Source organism: Electrophorus electricus, chromosome 15 (assembly GCF_041902795.1).
Source record: "Electrophorus electricus isolate QZ-2024a chromosome 15, ASM4190279v1, whole genome shotgun sequence".
Lineage (NCBI taxonomy): Eukaryota > Metazoa > Chordata > Actinopteri > Gymnotiformes > Gymnotidae > Electrophorus > Electrophorus electricus.
In genome coordinates, this window is record NC_137511.1 from 2062501 (window position 1) to 2086893 (window position 24393).

The window sequence follows — 24393 nt, forward strand, 5'->3', positions numbered from 1 at the left end:
CACACACGTACACGCACACACACACGTACACACACACGTACACACACACACACACGTACACACACACACACGTACACACACACACACGTACACACACACACGTACACACACACACGTACACACACACACGTACACACACACACGTACACACACACACGTACACACACACACGTACACACACACACGTACACACACACACGTACACACACACACGTACACACACACACACGTACACACACACACACGTACACACACACACACGTACACACACACACACGTACACACACACACACGTACACACACACACACGTACACACACACACACGTACACACACACACACGTACACACACACACACGTACACACACACATGTACAACCGGACATGTACAAACACACTCACCCCCCCAAACAAACAATCTGGACATGTACAGAAACACTGACACCCGCCAGACATTTACACACACACACACACACACACACACACACAGACAGACATGTACACACACACACACACACACACACACACACAGACAGACATGTACACACACACACACACACACACAGACAGACATGTACACACACACACACACACACACACAGACAGACATGTACACACACACACACACACACACACAGACAGACATGTACACACACACACACACACAGACAGACATGTACACACACACACACACACACACAGACAGACAGACATGTACACACACACACACACACACAGACAGACAGACATGTACACACACACACAGACAGACAGACATGTACACACACACACACAGACAGACACACATGTACACACACACACACAGACAGACAGACATGTACACACACACACACAGACAGACAGACATGTACACACACACACACAGACAGACAGACATGTACACACACACACACAGACAGACAGACATGTACACACACACACACAGACAGACATGTACACACACACACAGACAGACAGACATGTACACACACACACACAGACAGACAGACATGTACACACACACACACAGACAGACAGACATGTACACACACACACACAGACAGACAGACATGTACACACACACACACACAGACAGACAGACATGTACACACACACACACAGACAGACAGACATGTACACACACACACAGACAGACATGTACACACACAGACAGACAGACATGTACACACACACACACAGACAGACAGACATGTACACACACACACACAGACAGACAGACATGTACACACACACACACAGACAGACAGACATGTACACACACACACACAGACAGACAGACATGTACACACACACACACAGACAGACAGACATGTACACACACACACAGACAGACAGACATGTACACACACACACACACACAGACAGACAGACATGTACACACACACACACAGACAGACAGACAGACAGACATGTACACACACACACACAGACAGACAGACATGTACACACACACACAGACAGACAGACATGTACACACACACAGACAGACAGACATGTACACACACACACACAAAGACAGACAGACATGTACACACACACACGCACACGTACACGCACGCGCACGCACGCACACGCACGCACACGCACACACACGCACACACACACACGTACACACACACACACACACACACACACGTACACACGCGCACGCACCCGTACACACACACGTACACACACACGTACACACACACGTACACACGCGCACGCACGCGCACGCACGCGTACACACACACGTACACACACACACGTACACACACACACGTACACACACACGTACACACACACGTACACACGTACACGCACACGTGCACGCACACGTACGCGCGCGCACGCACGCGCACGCACGCACACGCACGCACACGCACGCACACGCACGTACACGCACGTACACGCACGTACACGCACGTACACGTACACACACACGCACGTACACACACACGCGTACACACACACGCGTACACACACACGCGTACACACACACGCGTACACAGACACGCGTACACAGACACGCGTACACACACACGCGTACACACACACGCGTACACACACACGCGTACACACACACGCGTACACACACGCGTACACACACACGCGTACACACACACGCGTACACACACACGCGTACACACACACGCGTACACACACGCGTACACACACGCGTACACACACGCGTACACACACACGCGTACACACACACGCGTACACACATACGCGTACACACATACGCGTACACACACACACACAGACATGTACACACACACACAGACATGTACACACACACAGACATGTACACACACACAGACATGTACACACACACACAGACATGTACACACACACACAGACATGTACACACACACACAGACATGTACACACACACACAGACATGTACACACACACACAGACATGTACACACACACACAGACATGTACACACACACACAGACATGTACACACACACAGACATGTACACACACACAGACATGTACACACACACAGACATGTACACACACACACACACACACACACACACACACAGACATGATTCACCATGTGAATCCAGTTAAAAGAAAGTAACAAGCAGCCACGTCCACTCATGACTAAGCACACTCAGAGTCAGAGTCAGAGTCAGAGTCAGAGTCAGAGGAGGAGGAGGAGGAGGAGGAGGAGGAGGGACTGGCTGAAGACGGGGAGGACAGAGATGACCTGGTGTGAGGACAGCGTGCTACACCCAGCACCACACGCCGTAGGGTTAGGTCGTCTGTGCTCTCATGGCGATGACAACGACAACAACAACCACAAAAGAATAAAGATGTTGATGCCACAAAAAGAAGATGGCAACCAGGATCAGTCTCAGTAGTGACACCAGTGACATTCTGCATTAGACATTGGTGCATATTTGAGTAAAAATTACCATGGAACTGAAATATCAGCTACTATTTTAATAAGCACTGTTTTAGGCCAAGTGTAATAAACCAGCCGGGTTTATAGGACACACAAGGACACGTCGACACCCAAAACAATGAACACTCAGTTGATAACAGTAGTGGAAAACATTTTGCCATTCACTCTTCACTGAGTCACTCTTTCCCAGCAAAAGGGGAGAGAAGAACAGAGAAACTGAAGCAGCAGTGGTTTTGTTCCTAGAAAACACACTTCAGCAGAGAGTTCCTCTGACCTTCAAAGCTCTGAGAACAACAGGGGATTCTGTCTGAATCCCCCCACCCTTGGTACACTGCGCTCACGGATATGAAGTTGTCCCTCTGGAACACCATGCCGGTCTCCATCCACGGCTATGGCCCAGAGCTCCAGGGAGAAGAGAGTTCTTACCGTCATGACCGACTCTGTTGTGCGGCGGTCCAGTGACTTGGCTCGTCTGAGTGGGGGCAGGGTGGAGGGACAGAAGTCCAGGTCTTGCGCCGGGTCACTGCGTTGCTCCTTAAATGTATTCAGGAAAAACAAAAACTCAAAGTCACACCATGTTTGAGATCCTAAAACAATACAGCATGAAACAACTCAATATAAGGCAAACAATCTTGACCAGCAGCTGACCTCTGAGCTTCTGAATTACCTCGAGGCCAAATAAAGGATGCTTTATAAAAGGCTGTTCTGTGTGCTGCTGTTAATCCCAAAAACTGAACAATAAAGCTGAAGCCTTTGTTTCAGCCTATTTGCCAACAAACTCTTACATGTCACACAGAATACATCATCATCTAAACATGTCACACAAAGCATATCTCTTATCATTAACGCCATCTTCTGCATTGTTCGTGGTAAACAACAACCTTGCATTGAAGCTATCCAAGCAGAACCAAAAAGCAGGCGTGTGCAGAGACCTTTCACCAACCCGGTGACTGCGTTTTCCTGTGACTGGTGGCCACAGGTGGCTTCTGGAACGCTACCCACCGAGGGCCCGCGCGACCGAGCGATGGGAAAACGGCGTTAGAGGGGCTGTGTGTACCTGGCGGTGGGAACGCCTCGTTTCACTGCGGCCCTGCCTGGCCTCGCCACGGCGTGCCTCCTCCACCTCCATCCGCTCCGGCTGCTCAAGCTCCAGCGCCTCCAGCTTCTCGATGACGTTGGAGCGGCCGCTGGCGAGTGAAAGGGAGCGGAGTTACGAGCACGCCTCCCTGCCTCACGGCCATGCGGAGCACCCCCAGATCAGATTACGTGCCATGTTCAGGTCGAATCAGGTCAGTTTATCGATCAGTTGTAAATATCAACCAGGGAAAATACATCATTAAGGGTGCGGGAAGTGTGTTAATCCCACCAAATCTCATGTTAATGGGGAGTGGAATATGTTAATGTTAACTGTGGAATGGCCTGCTGTTGCTCTGCTATTCAATTCTCTGTCCTCCATGTCAGATAAATTCAGATTAAGGATATCCACGTAACCTAAACTAACTTTATAGAGCTCTCAAATAAACCTGCAAACATTCTTTATTTATAATCATCAAAAGTGTAGTTTTGTGCTGACTTTAGCACATCATGCTACAACACTGTCTACCCCCCTTACCCTTACAGACAGGAATCTGGTTTACAAAGCAGTGGCTGGAAATATTAAATTGCTCATTTTGAATTTTGACCTTATTTGGGGAATGCACAGTGATGTCGCTCCTCCTTAAAAGGAAACAAGAGAGAGAGGTATTTGTATCACATGACCGCTGGGTACAAAATGGCAGCATTCCCATAAACTCAAATTAAACCAAATGGAAGCCTTCTCTCTTTTGGACAGGTTCTGCCTTATTCAGCACTCTGGCCTCTGTGAACGCTTTCATGAGAAGGATAGCTGGAATGTTCTTGGTCCAATGAAAAGATGATCACGTCAGCATCTTTGTTTGAAACGCCCCTCGGTGAGACTTCTGACCTTGGAGCTGTGGGAGAGGAGAATCCCGGGAAGACGGCCCCTGCCTCAAGGGCCCAGGACTGTTTATCGCAAATGTGTTTACCTCCAACATAAGCAATGAATGAGGCAGAAACTGGGGGGGGCACGACTCACTCGCCCCGGTTCACCCCTCTCCCTAGTCAGAAGCATGCGCGGCTAGCCCTCGTGCACCGCTTTGGCCTAACAAGGTAGGTGCCGTTATCCCCCCGCCCGGGGCCGCAGCAGGAGAGAGACGGGCGCTCACCTCCTCTCTGGGCTGAAGAGCGTCTCCCTGTCCCGCCGGTCAGGGCTGCACAGACGGCTGCGCTTCTCCGTCTTGCGGGCCTCGCCTTCGGGGCGGCGGAGTCGGGGCGCGTGGCTCTCCGTGCTGGCCACTGTGCTGCCGCTGGCGTCAGAGTCCAGGGAGCTCATGGAGCCGCTGATGTGCGAGCCGTTGGACAGCAGGCTGCTGCCCGACGGGAAGGGGTCACTGGGAGCGGGCGACAGGCAGCGGGGCACGCCGCCCGCCTCGGCGCTGTGCCGGCTTGACGTGCTTCCCGTCGGCGACAGGAGGTCCCGCGGCGGCTGCGCGCCCAGTTGGGGGAAGGAGAACCCACTCCGGTCCACCTCATCTCCGTTCACTGAGCCCTGGTTCGAGCCGCGACCCACCAGCACATCCTCGGCTTAGGAGAGAGGTGTAAGTGTGGAACCCCTCCCCAACACTACAGCTTTGAACTCTTTCAAACGTACCAAGGTTTCAGCACATATATAATTACAGTACAACACGGGAGTTGAAGTCACACCATGCTTGAGATCGTAGTAGTACTATAGTATAATAAGTGTCTAATTGCCGCTTGTCAGCATACCACTTTTATACCAGGTCAACCCCAATTAGAAGTGTATAGCAGTTTTTTTTATTGGTAAAGTCCGCCATACCTGCAGAGGGCAGCACCGAGCTCTGTGGTGCCATATCAGTGGAGGACCACACCTGCGAAGCTTCCGCTTCTCGGCTGTGCAGTTCCTCCTGCCATATGATGGAGCTGGAGTCTGGAACCTTCTCAGCCTCAGGGATACCTGAGCCCGTCACAGCTACCTTCGCTGGTCCAGGCTCCTGGGAGAAACAGAACGCAGTTTGGTGCATCTATGAACCTCTGTTTTTTTTTAACTATTCATTTGATCCATTTCTCAGTCCTGATCCAGAAGCTCCCCTGCACTGAACATTTATGGTCCCTCCTGCTCCAACACATATTTGAACCTGAAAGGCTTGTTAACTGTTAGCGGGAAAACACTAAAACATGTCGTGCAAGGATAGTCCACAACAGAGCTTGTTCGCCACGATATCAGCACAATGCCTGACTACTACATTCACAAATAACAGAGATCCAGTTGAGCACCAGCATCACGTAAAGTGTATGGTGTTGCCCTGACCACCTGCATAAGGTCCGCCTGAACCAAAAGCCAACACAGCTCACCTGGGTGGCCGTCGGCTCCACCTTCCTCTTCTTCTTCTGATTCTGCTTGTTGGTCCGTGGATAAACGACCAGCTGCTCGCTCCAACTGGGGACAACACACAAGTTCAGCCACAGGGAATTCTGACATTCCAGCCACGGCTGGTCAGAAAGAAGAGCCGGGACGCACCACACACCCGTTGATGATTTCTTTGTTATCTCCACGGATGTAGTACTCCTGCTCTGGTGTGACAATGCACAGCGCATTCTTCTGGCCGGTTTTGGGCTCGGCGTCAATCACATCTGTGCAGAGGTTCATGTTGACAGTTCCTTGCGGTAGTGTGCTTGGCTGTGAGGGGAACCAGATGGAAATCTGCTCTCAATGAAGGTCCAAAAAGGTCCATTTCAGAAAGGAAAGCAATACATCAGAGGGTTCAGCAACCATAACAGTCGGGGCAAACAAAAGCAAGCCGCTACCATGAAGAAATTTCTCTGCTGCTATTAATTAATTATATGTGCCTGGATCCTGGATCTTTTGTTGGTTTATGCAGTACAATGTACTTGTCGCATGTAACACCATTCTTTTACACCAACACAGCATCTGGCCAAAGAACATGAAGTAACTTAGGAACACTGGCACAATTGATAATCGTATAAATTCCAGAAGCTATATATAGTTATGTATAAATACTATGTAATTTAAGAGCCAAAGACGTAACCAATATGACGTGTTTTGTTCATAATGAATGGAACGGCTTATCTGTTTGTACTGTAAGGTCATTCCACCAAGTTATCACCAAACTGCTATGGCAATTTTGTTTCTATGGCAACTTGCTAAGTATAGGGAGGCAGGTGAGTGAACTGAGGATACAGCAGGTTAGACATCCAAGCTGTGGGCAGATGTTGGAGCAGCAACTTATCAGAACAGAATGCTCTATACATCCTGCTCGCGAGGAGCCCAGAGTGACCGTCATGTTCCTGAGAAGCAGAACCTCACCTTGGAGAATGTCATGCCATTTCTGCCCGAACTGTTATCAGACACTCTGCACCCTCCAGACGTAAAACAGGTGCTGTCCTTCTCCTCGGTTCCTTTTATGGCCATTTTAAGTGATGGCTTTTTATTAAAAGCTGCCGGCAAACCTCAGGCACTGCCAAATATGGCAATCACAGTGCGTCTCTCAGCTGCCGACCTCATTGGTGTTTCTGTTTTGCCAGGCCGAGCAGTCCGGTGGGGGGGCGGGGGTGTTCTGGGTAATGAGACACCAGCAGAAGGGTAGGATAAAAGATACCACGTCACTTGGCACAAAGCTCCAAGAGGCAGGAACTGTGAAGGTGACAGACACTGAAATATCCGATATCATGTGGGCTAATGTGCACTATCCAGCCTGTGGTGCTCTCAGGCTCTCCAGTACAGTAGGCAAGGATGTGTGTATGACAAAGGTCACTAACAGGTCAGGGTTAGGCGTCGGGGAGGGGAGATTAAAACATTGAGCCGCTGTTAGATAAGGTTTAAACATGAGGCAGCACCTTGAAACAAGGCAGGAACCAATCGGAACATTTTTTGAAGACAGAAAGGCAGGTTCTAGAGGTGTTGTGAACACGCTAAAGCATAGCTGACTGTCAGAGTAAGAAATGATCCTGGCAACAGCACAAAGAGAACAAGTCTGCCAAGGCTGACATTCATACGGCATATATTAGCGCCAGATCCCAAAACAACTACCATATCCTTCTATTGTCTCAGGTTTTTTTCATCCAATTATTTTTAGAAGTGTTAGGATGGAAAATTAAAAGATTCTCAATGACGCACACAATCGGTGGAAAAAAATCCAAGCACTAATCATTTGGGCAAAGCAAACACCCTCCCTGCCTTTTTTGGAGACAACTTCATAACTACTGAATCTTTCACTTGTTAAAAAGTTGAACACAACCCCAAATAATCTGTCGTCTGAACAAAATCTATCAAGACATAACGCAGTCTAATTCAAGGCTGATCCTTTTTTATAGCACAGGAAAACTAAGGCATGTTGGAAAACCACAGCATTTGGTAGACGTACATTTTGCAGCACATATGTGCCTCAACTTGCCATCCTCTCAGTCAAAGCACAAAAAGTTGAAGGGCCAGAGAAATGGGTCACCATCCCTACAAAAGCCTCTCTCAGACACCTCTGAAATATTCCAAGGTAATAAAACATCAGTGTTTAACTCGACACCTGGCGTTCTGGCACACCAAGCTGAACAAACTGCTCTCCAGGCTGAAACCAGCCCAGCGATGACCCTCTGCCCTCGGTCTCTTCCACATGATTTGATCTGGGCTTTTTAAACATAGGCTTTGGTTACAGAAATAGGTACTGTGGTAGGGCACTCAGTGGAACGAAAATCTCTGAGCATATTTTGCATTTCCATGTGGTTTTAGGGGGCTAATGTTCTAAGAGTCTAGCAACGTCACCAATAGCCTCTTAGCAGTTTCACCAAATATGGGCATATCAGGGCAAACGCTCCTCTCAGCCTTATGCTTCACATTCAGAACAAATCTGTCCACCGGCTAAAATGGGAAGGCTTCAAGAGTTTTGACTGAAGCCAGTAAACGCAGAAAATGTTTACAGCACTCAGGGCCCATTCGACTAGGTGAAGTTCTCTTCTACCAGGTTCTCTCAGATAAACTGACAAGTTATGGAAACAAACTTGAAATAAGTGTACTGAAAAAAAAGTGCTTTAAAAATGTTTTTGTCTGTTTTACTATAGACATGGTTAAAACCGATTAAAGTAATATTTTATGTGAAAAGAACAGTTCACAGGGAAATCCAAGCTGTTCAAAACAAACTCAGTGTTCTAATATGTGAAGATTCAGAAGAGAAGACCAAGAATTTGACCAACACTATCCTCAATGAATCTTCAATGCAAATGACTGTAAAGTCAGTGTCTTTAAAGTTTGTCAAGCCACATGCTTCTACACAATTGCAACTATTCTACTGAGGAAAAAAACCCCTAAAAATTAATTTCAGTTCACACTCCTATGTGCGAGGCAGACTTCACCCTGACCTAATTTCCAGGCCTTTCCCGAGGGCTCCAAGCAGAAAGCCTGCTGAGACAATATGGCTGACAGATTGGCTGTGATCTTACAATCAGAGGAAAAGCTAGTGTCCAGAGCCTATGTCAACCCTCCACAGCAGCTGCTGAAGACCTCCTCATCACCTCCTTCCAGTCAACTTGCAAGATAACGCAACGTGAGCCAGGCCTTGCCCAGCATGACGCCATTTACCACACGCAAATACCAAAACTGCCCGAGCGAAAACGAGAAGTTCAGTCATTGAGAGGGGCTTACACTCTCTATCAGCGGAGGTAGCCTAGGGATCCTCCTGCCCCAGGCTACCTCCCCCCATCCGTTCACGACAGGCCGTGTGTGGGCCTCGCTGTTTACATACAAACACTGTAATCTCAGGCCTGATCAGCCAGATAATTTGGTCACCCATGTCCCGTTCCAGTGAGTCAAGCAGGCTGTGAAGGGGTGGCGCTACGCTGCATCCGGCTAAGCCCCCCCCCCCACCATTTTTACATGTTTTAATGAGCGAGGAAGCTACAAAGGTGGCAATAAGTAGCCTCCCTCAACCTGCTTTAGTAGGGAAACCATTAAGGTTGGCCTATGAATCCGGCCTTTAAAGAAAGCGCTGCACAGTGCTCAAACACTTCTGAATTGCCAGGGAAATTGTGAGTGCTTACCGACTCGTCCAGAGCGAAGCGTAAGCAGCCGTGTTCGTAGAGGACAAAGAACCGCCGCTGCCATTTCTGCAACAAGGAACAGCTTTGTCATGAGTAGAGCTCCCCATACCAACACCACGCAACACCTGGGTACTTGCAGCAACGTAATATCACTCATTCTGCAGTCAACTAAAAGTCTTCTCCATGTGTTCGTTCTCATGTAGGGTTAGGGTTGCACTCGTCTCCACCGTCACGTTGCAGGACATGGTCATCCCATAACCCTCCTGTGACATCAGAATACTTACCCGGGATCTCTGCATTGGATTGTCAAAATCTGTTCCTTCGGGAGCCAAGCACAGCCAGCCTCCATAGATAGGTTTGGCCTGTGGAAGACACGACAAGGCACAAAACATCTAAAGCACCACTAGACAATGACTGTTAGAAATACAGTCATATAAGTGACAACAAGTGACGAAAAGAATTAGAGCTGTATCATATAGACACCCAAACAAAAACACCACAAGTATATTGCAATTATTCTGCTACATATTGTGAAATACCTTGCAGTAACTTAAAAGCAAACGGCTGAAATGGCAAACATTTCCCTCAACCGTGCGAGTGCTGTGCTTCATCAAAACACCTACGGAACACATGTAGAATGCGTGCAATTGCCCAGTATGCCTGCAGCACACCATAAAAACTGTGCTACGTTGACGGGCTTATTTGCTTACGCTGAAGCCTGTAATACTAGCAGTGAAAAAGGCCAGTATGGCCAGTAGGGCCAATATGCAAGAACAATCTCTACATTTGTCAGAGATAGACATAGGTTTAGACATCTAACCCCTGCAATATTAGGACATAATACAGTCGATTACAGGAGGAACAGAACCCACAGGTTTCTAAAATGCCTTGCAGAGCCTCTAAGAGAACTAAATTATTAAAAATATAAGCACCATCACCACACTGCACAACTGTGGTAGCTCCAGCCAGAGCAGGACGTGCTCAGCTGTTCTGCTTCTGGGTTGTTTTTTTTTTGCATGCAATGCTTTTACCAATTTAGTTACACAGAGATGCAACAGACATGAGTTTATAGTCAAGACAGATAAAAGAAAACAGACAGCTGCGTTGAATCACAGCCCTGTGTCTAGGTGAGCCGTTTCTGAACTGACCCTCACGCAGGGCGTGGCATTTCTGCAGATTGTCGGTGCGGACTGTAGAAAGCGCTCCAGTTGCTTTACCGATGAGTGAAGGCAATAAGGCAACGAGGACCCTGCACGAGGCAGAAGCCCGCGAGTTCACGCAGCAGCCATGTCCACGTCAGAAACAGCGAGCGTGATACACTAGCGCTCAGCTATCAGCCCCTGGAATCTCATACACTAACACCATAATGTGAAAAAAAAAGCACCTGACCTGTTTTGAAATGCATTCTGAGCTGGCAGCATTAGCAGTGCTGTAAAAGGGAAGTCATGTAGTTTCCTACACTGTGAACTCTCTTTTTTTAAAAAAATGTTGTCTTTCCTTCCCCCTAAAATTTTGAGGAAGTTGATATTTCAGCTGACAGGGTGCATGAGTGATTTGGTAAAGCTCTCGTGAAGCACACCAGGCTGGTGGGATCCAGAAAAAGAACAGTGAACTTCCTCTTTTGAGGAGGTGGAGTATTAATAATAATTTAAAAACCAAACCAAAACAAAAGTGACGTAGAGCTGTGCGGCAGGTGAGTCACAGGGCCAGGGCAGGGCACACCCCTGCACCTTCCTCCCTGCTTCCTCCCCACAGCTCCTCTCTAACCCCGCCGAGCTCCTGCCGGCATCAGGTTTAACATCCAGTTTCCTCCCAGCCCAAGTCCAGGGGCGTGGGCCGTTCCCAGTGGGCCACTTTATCCCAGCATCCCGCTCACCCCTGGATGCACCCGCTGGGTCTTGTCCCCCACCTCCCTGCCGCGACACGTCCCCCGCTTCAGCTCTGCGTCTTCCCCCAACAACAAATTACCCCCGCCCGCCTTACAGTGCACGCCACTGCCTCTGAAGTGGAAGCGACCTTTGGGAAAATCCAGTTTCCCGACCCACACTTCCTTTCACAAGGCCTCCTCCCCGCCCCCACAGCAAGCACTGGCTCTCTACAAGCTGACGGGAGGGACGCAGATAAACAAAGCAGGCATTTTCCTACAAGGGAAAGCGCAACAGTCTTTTAAGCACTGGCTTTCTGTTGTTCATGATGACACATGAAATTAAACTTGACAGAAAATAGAAGATTATCAACCATTACTCTATCTTGGCTTGCTCTGGGGGCAGAAACAGCAGGATTCATGTTTCAAAAGTGAATCCTAAGCTGTCCAACATTATAAGCAACTGTCTCTCACTGTCAGTTCTTTTCACCTCATTTAAAACAGGCAGGATTGAACATCCTGGTCTGAGTGGCTGAGCGTCAGGTGAACATATGAGTTTATTTAGGGTGTCATGTTGTAATATGTATGGCCTTGCCAAAATACAATTAACAGACAGTGATCTATAGTTCCTGACCAACTGTGTGATGCAAGCTTCTCAGCTACAACGTTAATGCCAAGCCCTTGATAGCAGGGTCTCCAGCATCTTTAGTAATGTCAGATTGACTGTAGAAGAATTTTGTAATAACCAGTTTGATACAGCTGAATTAATCTTTTAGTGTCAAGGCAACCAGGTAATATCAACATATGCCTACATGTCAAATATACTTTATCACAAATATGAAAACTTTCATTAGGCTCCAGTGAGAAGAAAGCGACTGTACTCAGAATGGCTGGCACGTATAGCTGATTTTCTCATCACTTCTTTTAAGCAGTGGACTTACTCATCAATCTCATATGCATCGTCACTGCCTCTATATTAGATGTGCCCTGCTACCCACACAAGTGCTCATGGCCCAAAAGGTATTTCAGTGGATTAATAGCATATAGTTGAAACGCTGAGAGTTAAGACCAATTCAAGTCGCTTTCCCATAGTTACTCTGGTGGAACAGAAACTTTATCGACTCCGACACTGATCGCATCGTTACTCCAAGTAATCATTACTGGCTTTGTGAAAATCGCAGTCCTATTTCAACACCGACAATCCTGAGGGATTTACTGGCCTATTCACAATACATTGGGTTGCCAACACAGTAGGAGACACACAACAAGAAGACAAATTACCTGTGTACAATACTTTCCTGCACTGTTTCAAAACCCCAGATGGCCCTAGCCAGGGTTTCCGATCGACAGCTGCACCATAAATGCAGGCTTTGTCAAGTTCACAGTCGACATTTTTTTTCACTAAAGGCTGATGCTGAAGCTTTCTTTTCTGTTGCAGACAGTTTACAAGATGATTGCAGTTCAAAAGATTAGTCAGTTTATGTAACGTATAAAACTATACGTTACATAAACTGCATGAATTGTGCAAGGTATTGGTCACTGATAAGGAAGGCAGACAATACTGCGAATGCTGAGAAAAGATGGTCTTAAGGAGGTGGAACTGAACTGTGCAGGCAGCATTTTGCTCACTATGGCTCAGCATCCAGCAAGACGTATGGCTTATTAAACAGTGCATGAGGTGATGTCACACGAAATGGCATCCCACAAGGCCCAGTGTCTCTTAACCTAGATTACTACATACACAGTACACGGAGCTAGCTACTCCGTGTGTACCATTGTGCTGGGCTTGCCTGGTTATCTTATGGATGTGTTTAAATACAATATATATGTAACAAAGCATTTTAATACTAATGGACACTTTATTAAAAGATGTAACTGTTTGCCAGTTGTTGTTATGGGAGCAGCGAAGTAAAGAAACTTACACTCTCTGAATTTCAGAACCCCACTGTATGAAATGTTATGATTTAAAGGCCCACTATTATGAACATAAACTGGTTAACACTACACCTAGAACTTCAGAAACAGTTTGCTAGAACAGGCGATGAAGGACCCATGACTGAAACATCCTGTTTCTTTAGAACCTTTGTAACCTACACTGAATTTTTTACTACCTCTACATCTTTCATTACAGTACACTGCAGTTAGTCTCTCAGTCTCTCTCTCCCTGAGTGTGCGAAGTGTGGCATAGCTGCGTTTTGACCAAAAATCAGGCCTCTTGGTTGTCCAAAATAACTTTTAATGAGAGAGTGCCCTACAGACAGGTGTGATCAACACACTGGTGTTGAAGCAGGAATAAGGGAAGAAGGAAGGCAGGCTTCTGCCCCACAGACAGATTTCAACCCCTTGGTTACGCAGGCCTCTAGCACATCTATAGGTCTCAGCCACCCTAACAAAGGGTCAACAGTGGACAGTGCTTTGTCAGCGCTAACATCCACTGAGAGATGTTTCTGGAGTATCATGACAAAACCACACGTCATATCACCAAATGGTTGGCCACGAGAACAGGATGCACAAGACGGCTGAACATGGGTATAGGAGAGAGGACCTAAGAATTTGTTTGGAACAGTCCTATTATTCGATGAGTCGAGTACAAGTTAATGTTGAACACAGCAGCCACTGTTAAAAAGGACTTTTTTTTTAAAACATCAACACCTATTCTGTCAGTAAATTTAAGTTCTTGTTTCTTTGCCAGTATAGTCCTTGTTGACTATGTTTTGCCATTATTCCCCTTGATGCTAGGAGTTGTTAATTGTCAACTGGTGTTTAATTACCCAAGCAACAAAATCCCAATGGAAAATCGAACTTATTAGGCCTGTCTGTTAAACAGTTGGCTTTATGTAATTTTATAGCATTACAGGATCACGTCAAATTCTCATTGCTATAAATGTGCCTTGAGCAATATAGGTTTAATTACATAAATATGTCTAGCCACCATGAGCTCTAGCTGTTGAACAACTGATTGACAACAAAGGAAAATCAATCTAAAATATCCCACCGCCAAAAAACATCCTGTGTTCACAAAAATTATAAAACCACACTGATTAAAGATGGCTAAACGTCTATTATTTAGATACATTCTCACATATTTCATACACAGAAGTATAAAGTGCAAACACGAGTCATCGATTTTTTCAACAATATTGAAAAAGAAATGTTAGCGACATTTGCATCTCCAGCACACACACACACATTCTAAATGCCTCAAACATTTACCCTCTTCGCCCTGCAGAACAATTCCCCAAACAGGGAGTGACTGCGTCCAATTTCAGCTATGCAAGCATATAAATTTGTTGTTTACACAGACAGCAGGTGAAGCTGAAACAGGCAGGGCATATTTTCTGTGGATTCAATAGAAAACGTTTTATCCCCTTTCATGCTACAAGATGTCAGGGGAACCAATTCCAGAGATAAGTAACAGATCCTCATCATTGCCAACACTCACACACAAAGACAAATTCTATTTGAAGTTCATTTTCCTAAGGCACAATTCCATATTAAACAATCAGTAGTATGCTGCAAAAATGTCCAACAGCAACTGATATAAAAATGTTTAGGCCACTATACATCTGTCTACCAGCCTGTATGTACTTGATACTTTTTGCATATTCCATTGATTTCAAAATAACTGCCCCTGACATCCTCTCAGCAGGGCTCCATGCGGACATGCATCCTCTTCCTGTGGCCATGTTACTTTAATCCAGGGGGAGCTCACATCCATCTGCTTTTTTTTCCTTGATCACAAAAGGGAAAAAGCTTGAAAGGCTAGCACTCAGCTGTACAAACACAAACATGAACATCTCTGCACTGTGCGTAAACCTATTTCAATATGAAAAGGGTCGTGGCATCTGGAGCCAGCCTGATGAATTTCCTTCACAAGCTAGTGCAGAAAACAGAAGAGCTGCATGCCACAATCTGGTTCTCAGAACCCGACGGAAAACCAACTCAGCAATACAGAAATTACCTTTAAGTGAACCAATGATGCAAGCGTTAGACTAACTTTTATTAGGTATAGAACAGGACACTACTGCTTAGGCCAGTGGGGTTGGGGAAATTTACCTTCAGTTTTGGACAAGAACAAAAACATGATTTAGAAACAAGCATTGGGACAGCTATAGCTAAAGACAGGCTATTTTTCTAACTAGCAGGTTAATAAATGTTTAACAAACTTCAGATTAATGACTGACTGTTAATCATTTTGCTAATAGGCTACTATTCAGCCGCACTGAAGGGCTAGTAAATCTGCAAAAATGTTCCGCTCACGATATTGACTTGCAAACAAACAACTACATAAGCTTTTAAGCAAGCATTACTTGGTATTCTGCTTAGAAGGAAATTAATTGGAAACAGACATGCGAACATGTTCTGTGCAACCCACTAGATTTAACAAGTATCCTCCCTTCCAATAATTTATTTCCAGTGCTTCATTAACTTTTGACTTTACTGACAGAGGTATGCACGCATTTTGTCAGCTACACCTTACAAGCTTGACTCTGGCTCTGTGCGCATGCTCACCATGCATCTTTTATATGCGAAAACTTTTTGCCATTACATAGCGGCCGCTGAGATAATGCAGACAGTGACTCATGAATCAGGCACGGCAAGGGTTAACTGCTGTTAATCACATGCAGTCCTTCCCAATGTGTGTAGTCCAAGATGCTGACGTTGCAATAGGCTCTGCCCAAAGTACCGTCAGGGCAGAGCGTGGGATCAATTAAAAGTAACTGGCCTTGATGGTCTCAAAGCTCTTCTCATTCACAAAGCCCAAGTCTTCAATGCTTATTGTCTTCACATAGTCCATTTTGCATGGAATATTTTTTTAAAAGCATGAAAGAACATCAAACACTCTTAAGCAGAAATTAAAGCAGCACTACAGCTGTATGACCAATTAAGGTGTAAACTTCAGTAGTAGAGACAATTATGGTGAGATGACTACAAAACCATGGACACCTGACATAAATCCATGAAACATTCTCTTCGGAACCTCTCTGCCACTGAAGAACTTTGCAGGAACACTTATCTTAAATCCCTTAAGTTGATATACGACAGCCAAAATATTCAGTGAATGGCTACACAAAATGGCTGTAATTTTGTTTACTGACAGAGGCTGGTCAGATTACTAAAGGAGGCAAATTTATGGGTGGCTGATGAGCCAGGCAAAGACCAATACAGCCCCAGCTAAAGAAACAAAAATACATAATTACATGAAGAAAATAGCAGTAGAATGGTAGAGGACAAAATGAGACTGTAACTGAAATTAGCAACTATGATTTAAAAAGAACCAGACTCGACAACTTTTATAAGATAAACATGGAGAAAAACTTTATAACCAAAACTATACACAAGTTCTGACTGCAGTTTCTTTTGCTTAATCTTGAAGGTCATCCACAACAGCAGCAGCTGTATAGGGGTAGTGTCTGTAAATTCCTTCATTGCAATATTCTCTTTGGTGAAGTTCTGATCTGTTTCTGCAATTCCTGTTTGTGTTTTAAGACATCACTTTGGACGTGAAGCAAAACTAAACCTATATGCAAGGTGAACATCTAGCATGGACAAGTGTGATTTCAGGTTTCCACATTCTTTAATTAAAGGGGCCAAATAATTTAGTTTACCTCTGCAGTATTTTCGTGAAATGTTATGCTGCATTTTTAATTCATTCAGAGGGGATCAATGACGCAGCCTAATCTTCTCGTGTGGTAGATAAAAATCAAACCCAATCTTTCAAACACCTTTTTCTACCTTTAGCAAATAAGTCTGCAAAATAATTTTGATAACCGATTGATTGTCATTTCACAATAACAAAACTATATAATAATTAAAGTATCTAATAAAACGAAGTAAAATCTAGTTGCAGAAGTTAGGGCCGTTCGTAATAGCGCTAGTTATGTTCTTAAACTACACATAAACTGTGATGACGTCTGGTTACAATTCTGGATATTCTGACGGCAACACAACTTTGTCATTTTAATCTTGTTCAGTATTTTTATAACTGTATTAGTCACTTTCAAACTAGCCTTTGAAATGACTAAACCAGCCTGACTATGGACTGGCAATCAGAAGCTGACAACATTGTTTACCTGATTTAGGTCTTGGTCGGTCAGAAGATGCAGCTCCCGCGGTTTGAAGCAGTTCTGACATTTGCTTTTGTTGAAAATATTCGCTTGGAACTTTCTACATGGGTTCTCTTTTGCAGTAGACATCGTATTGCGCTAGAAACAGCCAGCTAGCTATCTGTAGTACCAAATTTGACTATTCAAATTAAGAGAATAATCCGGTTATCTCCACTTGACTATCCCAAACATGATCCAGGGCACAGCTTTATGCTACATCCAGCCAAATGATTGTTTAAGATGGTTAAGTAGTTCAAAGGTAAAATTAATAGGTATGTGGGTCTAAATCTGGCTTTTTCTATAAGCAGCCAGCCAGCCAGCCGGAGCGCTAGCTACCTTTGGCTGATGAAGGCTGTTCAGTCCATGGCCTGTGTTCACCAAACCCACAGATTAACCAGCTCGCCTGTAATCAATACTGGTACTGTGCAAGCAGTAAACAAAATAGTTGCACGATTGTTTCGCGTGTTCAACCATCGGCCGAAGACACAGTATCCGTGTAGTGATACATAAATCCCATTTGTAAGGAAAAACGACGAGCATGAGGTGGCCCGACTTTTTAATCCCGATCGTAGCAAATTGTGTTTGCTGGCTAGCCTCGAAGTTTAGCGCCGCTCCTGTGCTAACGCTAGCTCGCCCGCTCGCTAGCTGCCAAGATAACGAACCCTCTCCCCGTAGCTCCCTATCCCAACATCCAGCTCCTGTGCCGCCTCAGCCGCCGCCGTAACCGCATGTTTTCCAGACCAAACGTTACGGTGTCGACATAACGTTATAACCGACGCTCACGTCCGTGTCTAAGATTGTCGCACGGCTAACGGGCGACGCGCCTGGATACGCGCTTCTCCCTCCTCGGGATCGAGCTCTCCCCCCCACGGGAGGGACGTCGCGAGCTCACGCGGTCATGCTGGAATGTTGTGTGATCTCGCGAGACTGGCCTACAAGGCCACCCTGCATAACAGCCACACACAGAAAAGCCGTGTCTGTGAGAAGTTCCTGTGGCGAACGACAGAGTCCTAATTTTGCCTTTATGCTTACTTAACCTATTTTACTGCTGCATTGCTGGATCTATAACAACCTAACATTATTACCTATACCTCAAATATTAATGAAGAACTTAAAAATGTGGCCCTCTCTGCGTTCTATCTACACAAAAGCATATGGCACATGATGGGCAGGCATTTGTTGTCGTTATTTATTATTATTATTTGAGATATTAAATTGTAAAGAAAGTTCACTCTTTGCTTTGTGCTGTGCAAAAAGTGCATTTGTGTCATCATTCAATATACTCGGGGTTCTGCATTGGACGTCATCTGCCCTTTTGCTCGGTTGTCATTCACATGCCTAAGATAATGTGCACAACTCCATAATAACACAGATGAAAAATCACTGACTCAGCCACAGGCTATTAAAAGACCCTGAACCCTGAGAGAGAGAGAGAGAGAGAGAGAGAGAGAGAGAGAGAGAGAGAGAGAGAGAGAGAGAGAGAGAGAGAGAGAGAGAGAGAGGGGACTGGGATCTGTGAATGGACGAGGAGGAAGAAAGGGTTGAAGCTGGTTACCTAACTGGAAAGCAACAGACTTTTCCACTGTAAGTGAACTGAAAATAAGACAGATTGCAGCTCACTGTTTCTGTTTGTATATGTGTGTTCTGCAATTGGAACTGAAGCTTGGTCAACTTATGTTCTGCTTCTGGGTGTGTTTCACGATAAGCAGACACAAACCCTTGGTTTTCCAAACAGTCTTGATGAAAACAACATAGGACTTTCCAAAATGTATATTTTGTCAAAATGGTTAAGGCATAAATTGTTTACTTGTTGTATTTCAGTTCACTGTCTTTGAAAATCCAATGTCAGGGCCCTTAAGGAGCTAAAACACAGCGTGGCGTTTAACAGTGGTTTAGCCTCAACCAATATATATTTAGAACCTGCAGTCAGCCACACTTTACATGGAAATAATGACAGCTGTGCTATGAGACCAATACAGTCATGCCCAGATAAAAAAGCAATGCTCTCAGATAATTCTAGTATGGGTGATTGCTAATCAGATCAATGCTCTCAGATAAATCTAGTGTGGGTAATTGCTAATCAGATCTCTGATTGTGCTGCTTTTTCAGTTTGTTAGACAGCTGATTAGATCACAGCTCAGTGACCAGAACTAAATTCACAGACACAGTATCTTAAAATGATACTGCATGTATGCTATATATAATGTTATCTTATTTATTTATTTTGCCTGCCCCCCCCAGAAGACCTATAGTACTTTATTTAATAATATTACTTCAAATAACATTTAATATTAATATTTAATAGGTTTATGAGGTCTTCAGTGAACAGCAGGGAATAGAAAAAGATAAACAAGAAAGATAAACAATAACAACCACCACAAAATAAAATAAGAATTGGACAAAAATGTTAAATATATTAATTATGTGATATACAAAAATGTGCCTTATGTTAATAGTTGCCATATGTTCGAATGATATCAGGGAGGAGAGTGAGTTTGGCAAATACTGCACAGAATAAAATTTAAATGAAGATTATGTTAAATAACTGTATTCATTTTGTGGGGTTATATGTTTTTTATGTTACTTGAAAAATCTAATTACATAAGGATGATTATTATTACATTATGATATATTTTCCTGTACATTTTCCCATCTAATCATCTGAAGATGGGCCTCCCGTCTGTGATGGTACTGCCTTTGCTGGTGGTGGTGTTTGCTGGAATCTATTACGTTTACAACGAGGTCATCCAGTTCATGTCCAAATCTATAGTACGGAACAAAGTGGTGGTGATTACAGATGCCATGTCTGGAATGGGAAGTGGTAAGGCAGCTAATAAATGTGTTTTTTCTCCCCACAATAAAGTTTTCAACATGTAGATTTTGTTCACTAGAAAGTGTATGTTTAGTTTTATGGAACATATTCAATACTTGCATTATAGAAAGTAGCAAAATGTATGCTATGTATAAATGGGAACATAAAATACTTACATAAAACATAAAAACTATAACAAGTTTTTAATTTGAATTTCTTTAAATTATTTATGACAGAAAAAATGCCTTTTGAATTAGTTTTGATAAATAATAGCATGTGTGTGTGTGTGTGAACTGTAATGAATCAAAGAAACTCAATAAATCTGGCATTATGGACAGGGCATTTTAAAAGGGCAAAATAATCAAAAGTTAGTATAATGTATTCTATCCAAGATATTTTTAAAACTACACAAAAGCACACATAGCAAGTTAAAGAGGAAACCTAGTCAGACTGAAGTGTGCTTAAAAAGTCCTTTTTAATGACACCATGAGGATGATTTTGCATTTTGAAAATATGTAGGAGAGTACACATTGTCATGATGCAAATAGACAATATAATTTAAATATGATTAATTGTCCTTCTGGATAATAGAAATTGCATCTAAATATTATTAAAATCTTTTGCTCTATTCTGTCTCAAAGTGTGCCTAATATTGTCTGACCTCTCTCTCTCTCTCTCTCTCTCTCTCTCTCTCTATCTCTCATTTTCCCTCTTTCCAGAATGTGCCAAGTTGCTTCATGAAGGTGGTGCACGGTTGGTGCTGTGTGGACCCAGCTGGGACAAGCTGGAGTCTCTGTGTGACTCTCTGTGCAGTGGCTCAGATCCCAGCAAAGTGGGTGAAGGCAATTTCAGAGAGCCCATATGGACTCTGGTTTTGACGTCATGTATTTACCCATGCACCCAAGTATGACGTCTTTATAGTAGAAAAAAGGGCAGGAAAACTGTCAAGGACACAAAAGGCTTTGATCAGGAGTGACATGGCCTTTTCTAATTTTATTTTACTTTTTGAGGTCTTAAATGCTTGTGCTCAGTCTGTGTCAGAGTTAACTTTTCGTTCTCTTTGATGCACAATGTCAGGATTTCCTCTCGGTAGATGCTTTCATATCCTCATGATTTCTATATTCTCAAGTTCAATAAAGTTGTCTAGATACACTGGAGTTTTAGTGTGAAACAAAGTTTGGTGGAATTTGATTCCTAATGATCTATGGTATGATAAAACACTTTCCAAAACTGTGATATTAGCAAAAAGAAAATTAGGCTGAAATTGGAATAATCTTTTTATTCCACCAAAAATAGATTATTCTATCTTGGGGAATCCAATTGGAATGAACACTTTACAATTTTAGGTAGAAACATTAGGTTTTGTTGAAATCATTTTAATAATGCATTATTCTATGTTTTAAAAACTTTCGTATTCATCTAAAATATATCTGATTGTGTGATATCCACAAATTATTCCTGTTCACTTCTGAACACTTCAAATATGAATACCATTCAGTCAAGCCAAGGTTTTCTATGGAAGTTCAGTGCACTGTTCCATTTTCCTTTAGCATGGCGCTCATCAGGACTCTTTCCAGCCATTACGTTGGCTTGTGGTTTCCATTCCTCTGATCTGGCTGCTATCTGCTCTTCCTGTTCAAGAGCTTCACACCCAAGCTGGTGCTGCTGGACTTCAGTGATATCGACAGCATGTCGGATGTGATCACAGAGATTAGGGAGTGCTACGGGTGTGTGGACGTCCTGATATGCAACAGCAGCATCAAGGTCAAAGCACCGGTGCAGAACCTCTCTCTGGACATGGACAAAACCGTCATGGATGTCAACTACTTTGGGCCCATCACTTTGGCAAAGGGTATGATTGCTCTTCAAGATCTTCTTTTACAATCTCATGAGGAACTTATGGTATAACACAATATTTTTTAATGATACACTAGCTGCTGATGCAATCAGATCAGTTTATGACCATTAAAATGTTGTTTTGATTGAACTGTAGGTCTCCTGCCATTAATGATTGCCCGGAGAACAGGTCACTTCATACTTGTCAACAGTATCCAAGGAAGACTTGCTGTCCCATTCCGCACCTCTTGTAAGATTTGAATATGTTGTCATGGTGTTAGCATGGCGCACATGGTTTGATCAGATGTGAGGGTTTTACATGTTATTGTACCGCATGTATTTGAGACGCGGCCTCCAAGCATGCGGTGCAGGCCTTCTTTGACTGTCTAAGAGCCGAGGTGGAAGAGTATGGCGTCTCCGTCAGCACCATCAGCCACACGTTCATCAACGCGGCAGCCCCGAGCCCCGCCCTCTCTGACCCACAGCCAACCAACGCCCTGTGGGCATGTGAGTAATTACACACCGGCGCATGAAAACACGTCAGCAACTCAGATGATGCAACCATTCTCCTCTGTACGCCTGTGAAAAATATACCAGACTACAGCACCCAGACTAGAGGCTCCCACGCCTCACAGATGACACCTACAAAAAAAGAAAGAAAAAAGACCATGGCACAGTTTGTCCTGTTGTGGAAAATGGGCTTGACTTTCTCAGCCCTCAGACAATTAACCCCTGACTCAGCAGTGTTGTCGTGTACAATCGTGTGTCTCCCCCCAGACATTTTGAACAAGATGACCACTCACGGCGTGAGCCCCAAGAACCTGGCTGGCGAGATAGTGAGGGTGGTGAACCGGCAGAAGCGCGAGGTGCTCCTGGCCCACCCCATCCCCCGGACGGCCCTCTACGTCCGATGCTTCCTCCCCAGTTTCTTCTTTGCTGTGGCGGCTGCGCGTGTGAAAGACGGCACCATGGAGGAGCCGCTGAAGTAGACGCACACGCGAGATGGAAGCGAAGGGCCGAGAGACAGGCCGTGGAAGCTTCTAGCCACAGCTCTGTCACGACACACGTGATGCGATGCTCCTACTCCTTGCTCTACATTTGTATTTGTGACCTTTACAAGCACAACATTGCAGTTATGTGCTAGCATGTATAAGTGATGTTTGCAGGATTTAAAATAATTTACATGTTTAGACATTAAGAAATGCAAAATCCAGTTAGCTATGTTCTTCTTTGTTTCTGGGAGGTGGAATATGAAGTGCTTTTTAAAGAGCTTTGGTTTTTAAAATCAGTGTAAGAATTGTACATTTTGAGATACACACACACACACACACACACACACACACACACACACACACACACACACACACTCCCTCTTTGTGTCTGTCTCTCCAACACATAGACACACACCTACACTATTATTTTACCTACTATTAGAATTTGCCCTAAAACGCTGAAGTAGGATCTGTTCGCTAGTATGTGGTGTGTGCAAGGTGCTTCTCACACTGACAAAGTACTTTTATTTTTATTTTTTTTAAAGCAGTCACCGTTGCCCTACAGATGGCGCCAGTGAACCTTTCTTCATTTAGAACAGGGCAAATCCTCGCCAAATATTGTGGATTGTTTAATGTTCAAGCGCTTTTTAAAAACCTCTTTAAAACAGCAGTCTCTTTACTATATGCAAATCGTTGTTACTTTGTCTTATTCACGCAATAAAATGCGGTAGGCATAA

General features: G+C 44.5%; 2 protein-coding genes across 6 annotated transcripts in view; one reads left to right on the top strand and one right to left on the bottom strand.

Moving 5' to 3' along the window:
- The window catches only part of mpripb (myosin phosphatase Rho interacting protein b), a 38860-nt gene extending 19973 nt beyond the window's left edge, over window positions 1–18887 (bottom strand). For 2 of the 5 annotated variants that reach the window (XM_081698299.1, XM_081698298.1), the window contains exons 1-9: window positions 17984–18882; window positions 10330–10407; window positions 10046–10111; window positions 6526–6677; window positions 6353–6437; window positions 5817–5991; window positions 5146–5563; window positions 3978–4107; window positions 3347–3454 (exon numbers count right to left, since the gene is read on the bottom strand). In XM_081698299.1, coding sequence (XP_081554425.1) covers window positions 3347–3454; window positions 3978–4107; window positions 5146–5563; window positions 5817–5991; window positions 6353–6437; window positions 6526–6677; window positions 10046–10111; window positions 10330–10407; window positions 17984–18106 — 1335 coding nt within the window. In that variant the 5' untranslated portion in view covers window positions 18107–18882. Of the gene's footprint in view, window positions 1–3346; window positions 3455–3977; window positions 4108–5145; window positions 5564–5816; window positions 5992–6352; window positions 6438–6525; window positions 6678–10045; window positions 10112–10329; window positions 10408–17983 lie in introns of all 5 variants that reach the window. The other 3 variants (XM_026999618.3, XM_035533324.2, XM_081698300.1) reach the window with 3 other exon arrangements.
- Window positions 18888–19468: 581 nt separating this feature from the next.
- Window positions 19469–24393, top strand: dhrs7cb (dehydrogenase/reductase (SDR family) member 7Cb). Its single transcript, XM_026999670.3, has 7 exons — window positions 19469–19600; window positions 20684–20837; window positions 21548–21660; window positions 22470–22680; window positions 22822–22914; window positions 23010–23171; window positions 23442–24393. Exons 2-7 carry the CDS (start codon window positions 20684–20686, stop codon window positions 23651–23653), a joined length of 945 nt encoding a protein of 314 aa, XP_026855471.2. The 5' UTR covers window positions 19469–19600; the 3' UTR covers window positions 23654–24393.

What these genes read in the sequence shown, in the direction of transcription:
- dhrs7cb (XM_026999670.3), top strand. Translation starts at nt 20,684, where the DNA reads ATGGGCCTCCCGTCTGTGATGGTACTGCCTTTGCTGGTGGTGGTGTTT. An exon ending in CATGTCTGGAATGGGAAGTG is followed by an intron (nt 20,838 to 21,547) that starts GTAAGGCAGCTA and finishes CCCTCTTTCCAG; the next exon opens with AATGTGCCAAGTTGCTTCAT. An exon ending in GTGGCTCAGATCCCAGCAAA is followed by an intron (nt 21,661 to 22,469) that starts GTGGGTGAAGGC and finishes TTCCTGTTCAAG; the next exon opens with AGCTTCACACCCAAGCTGGT.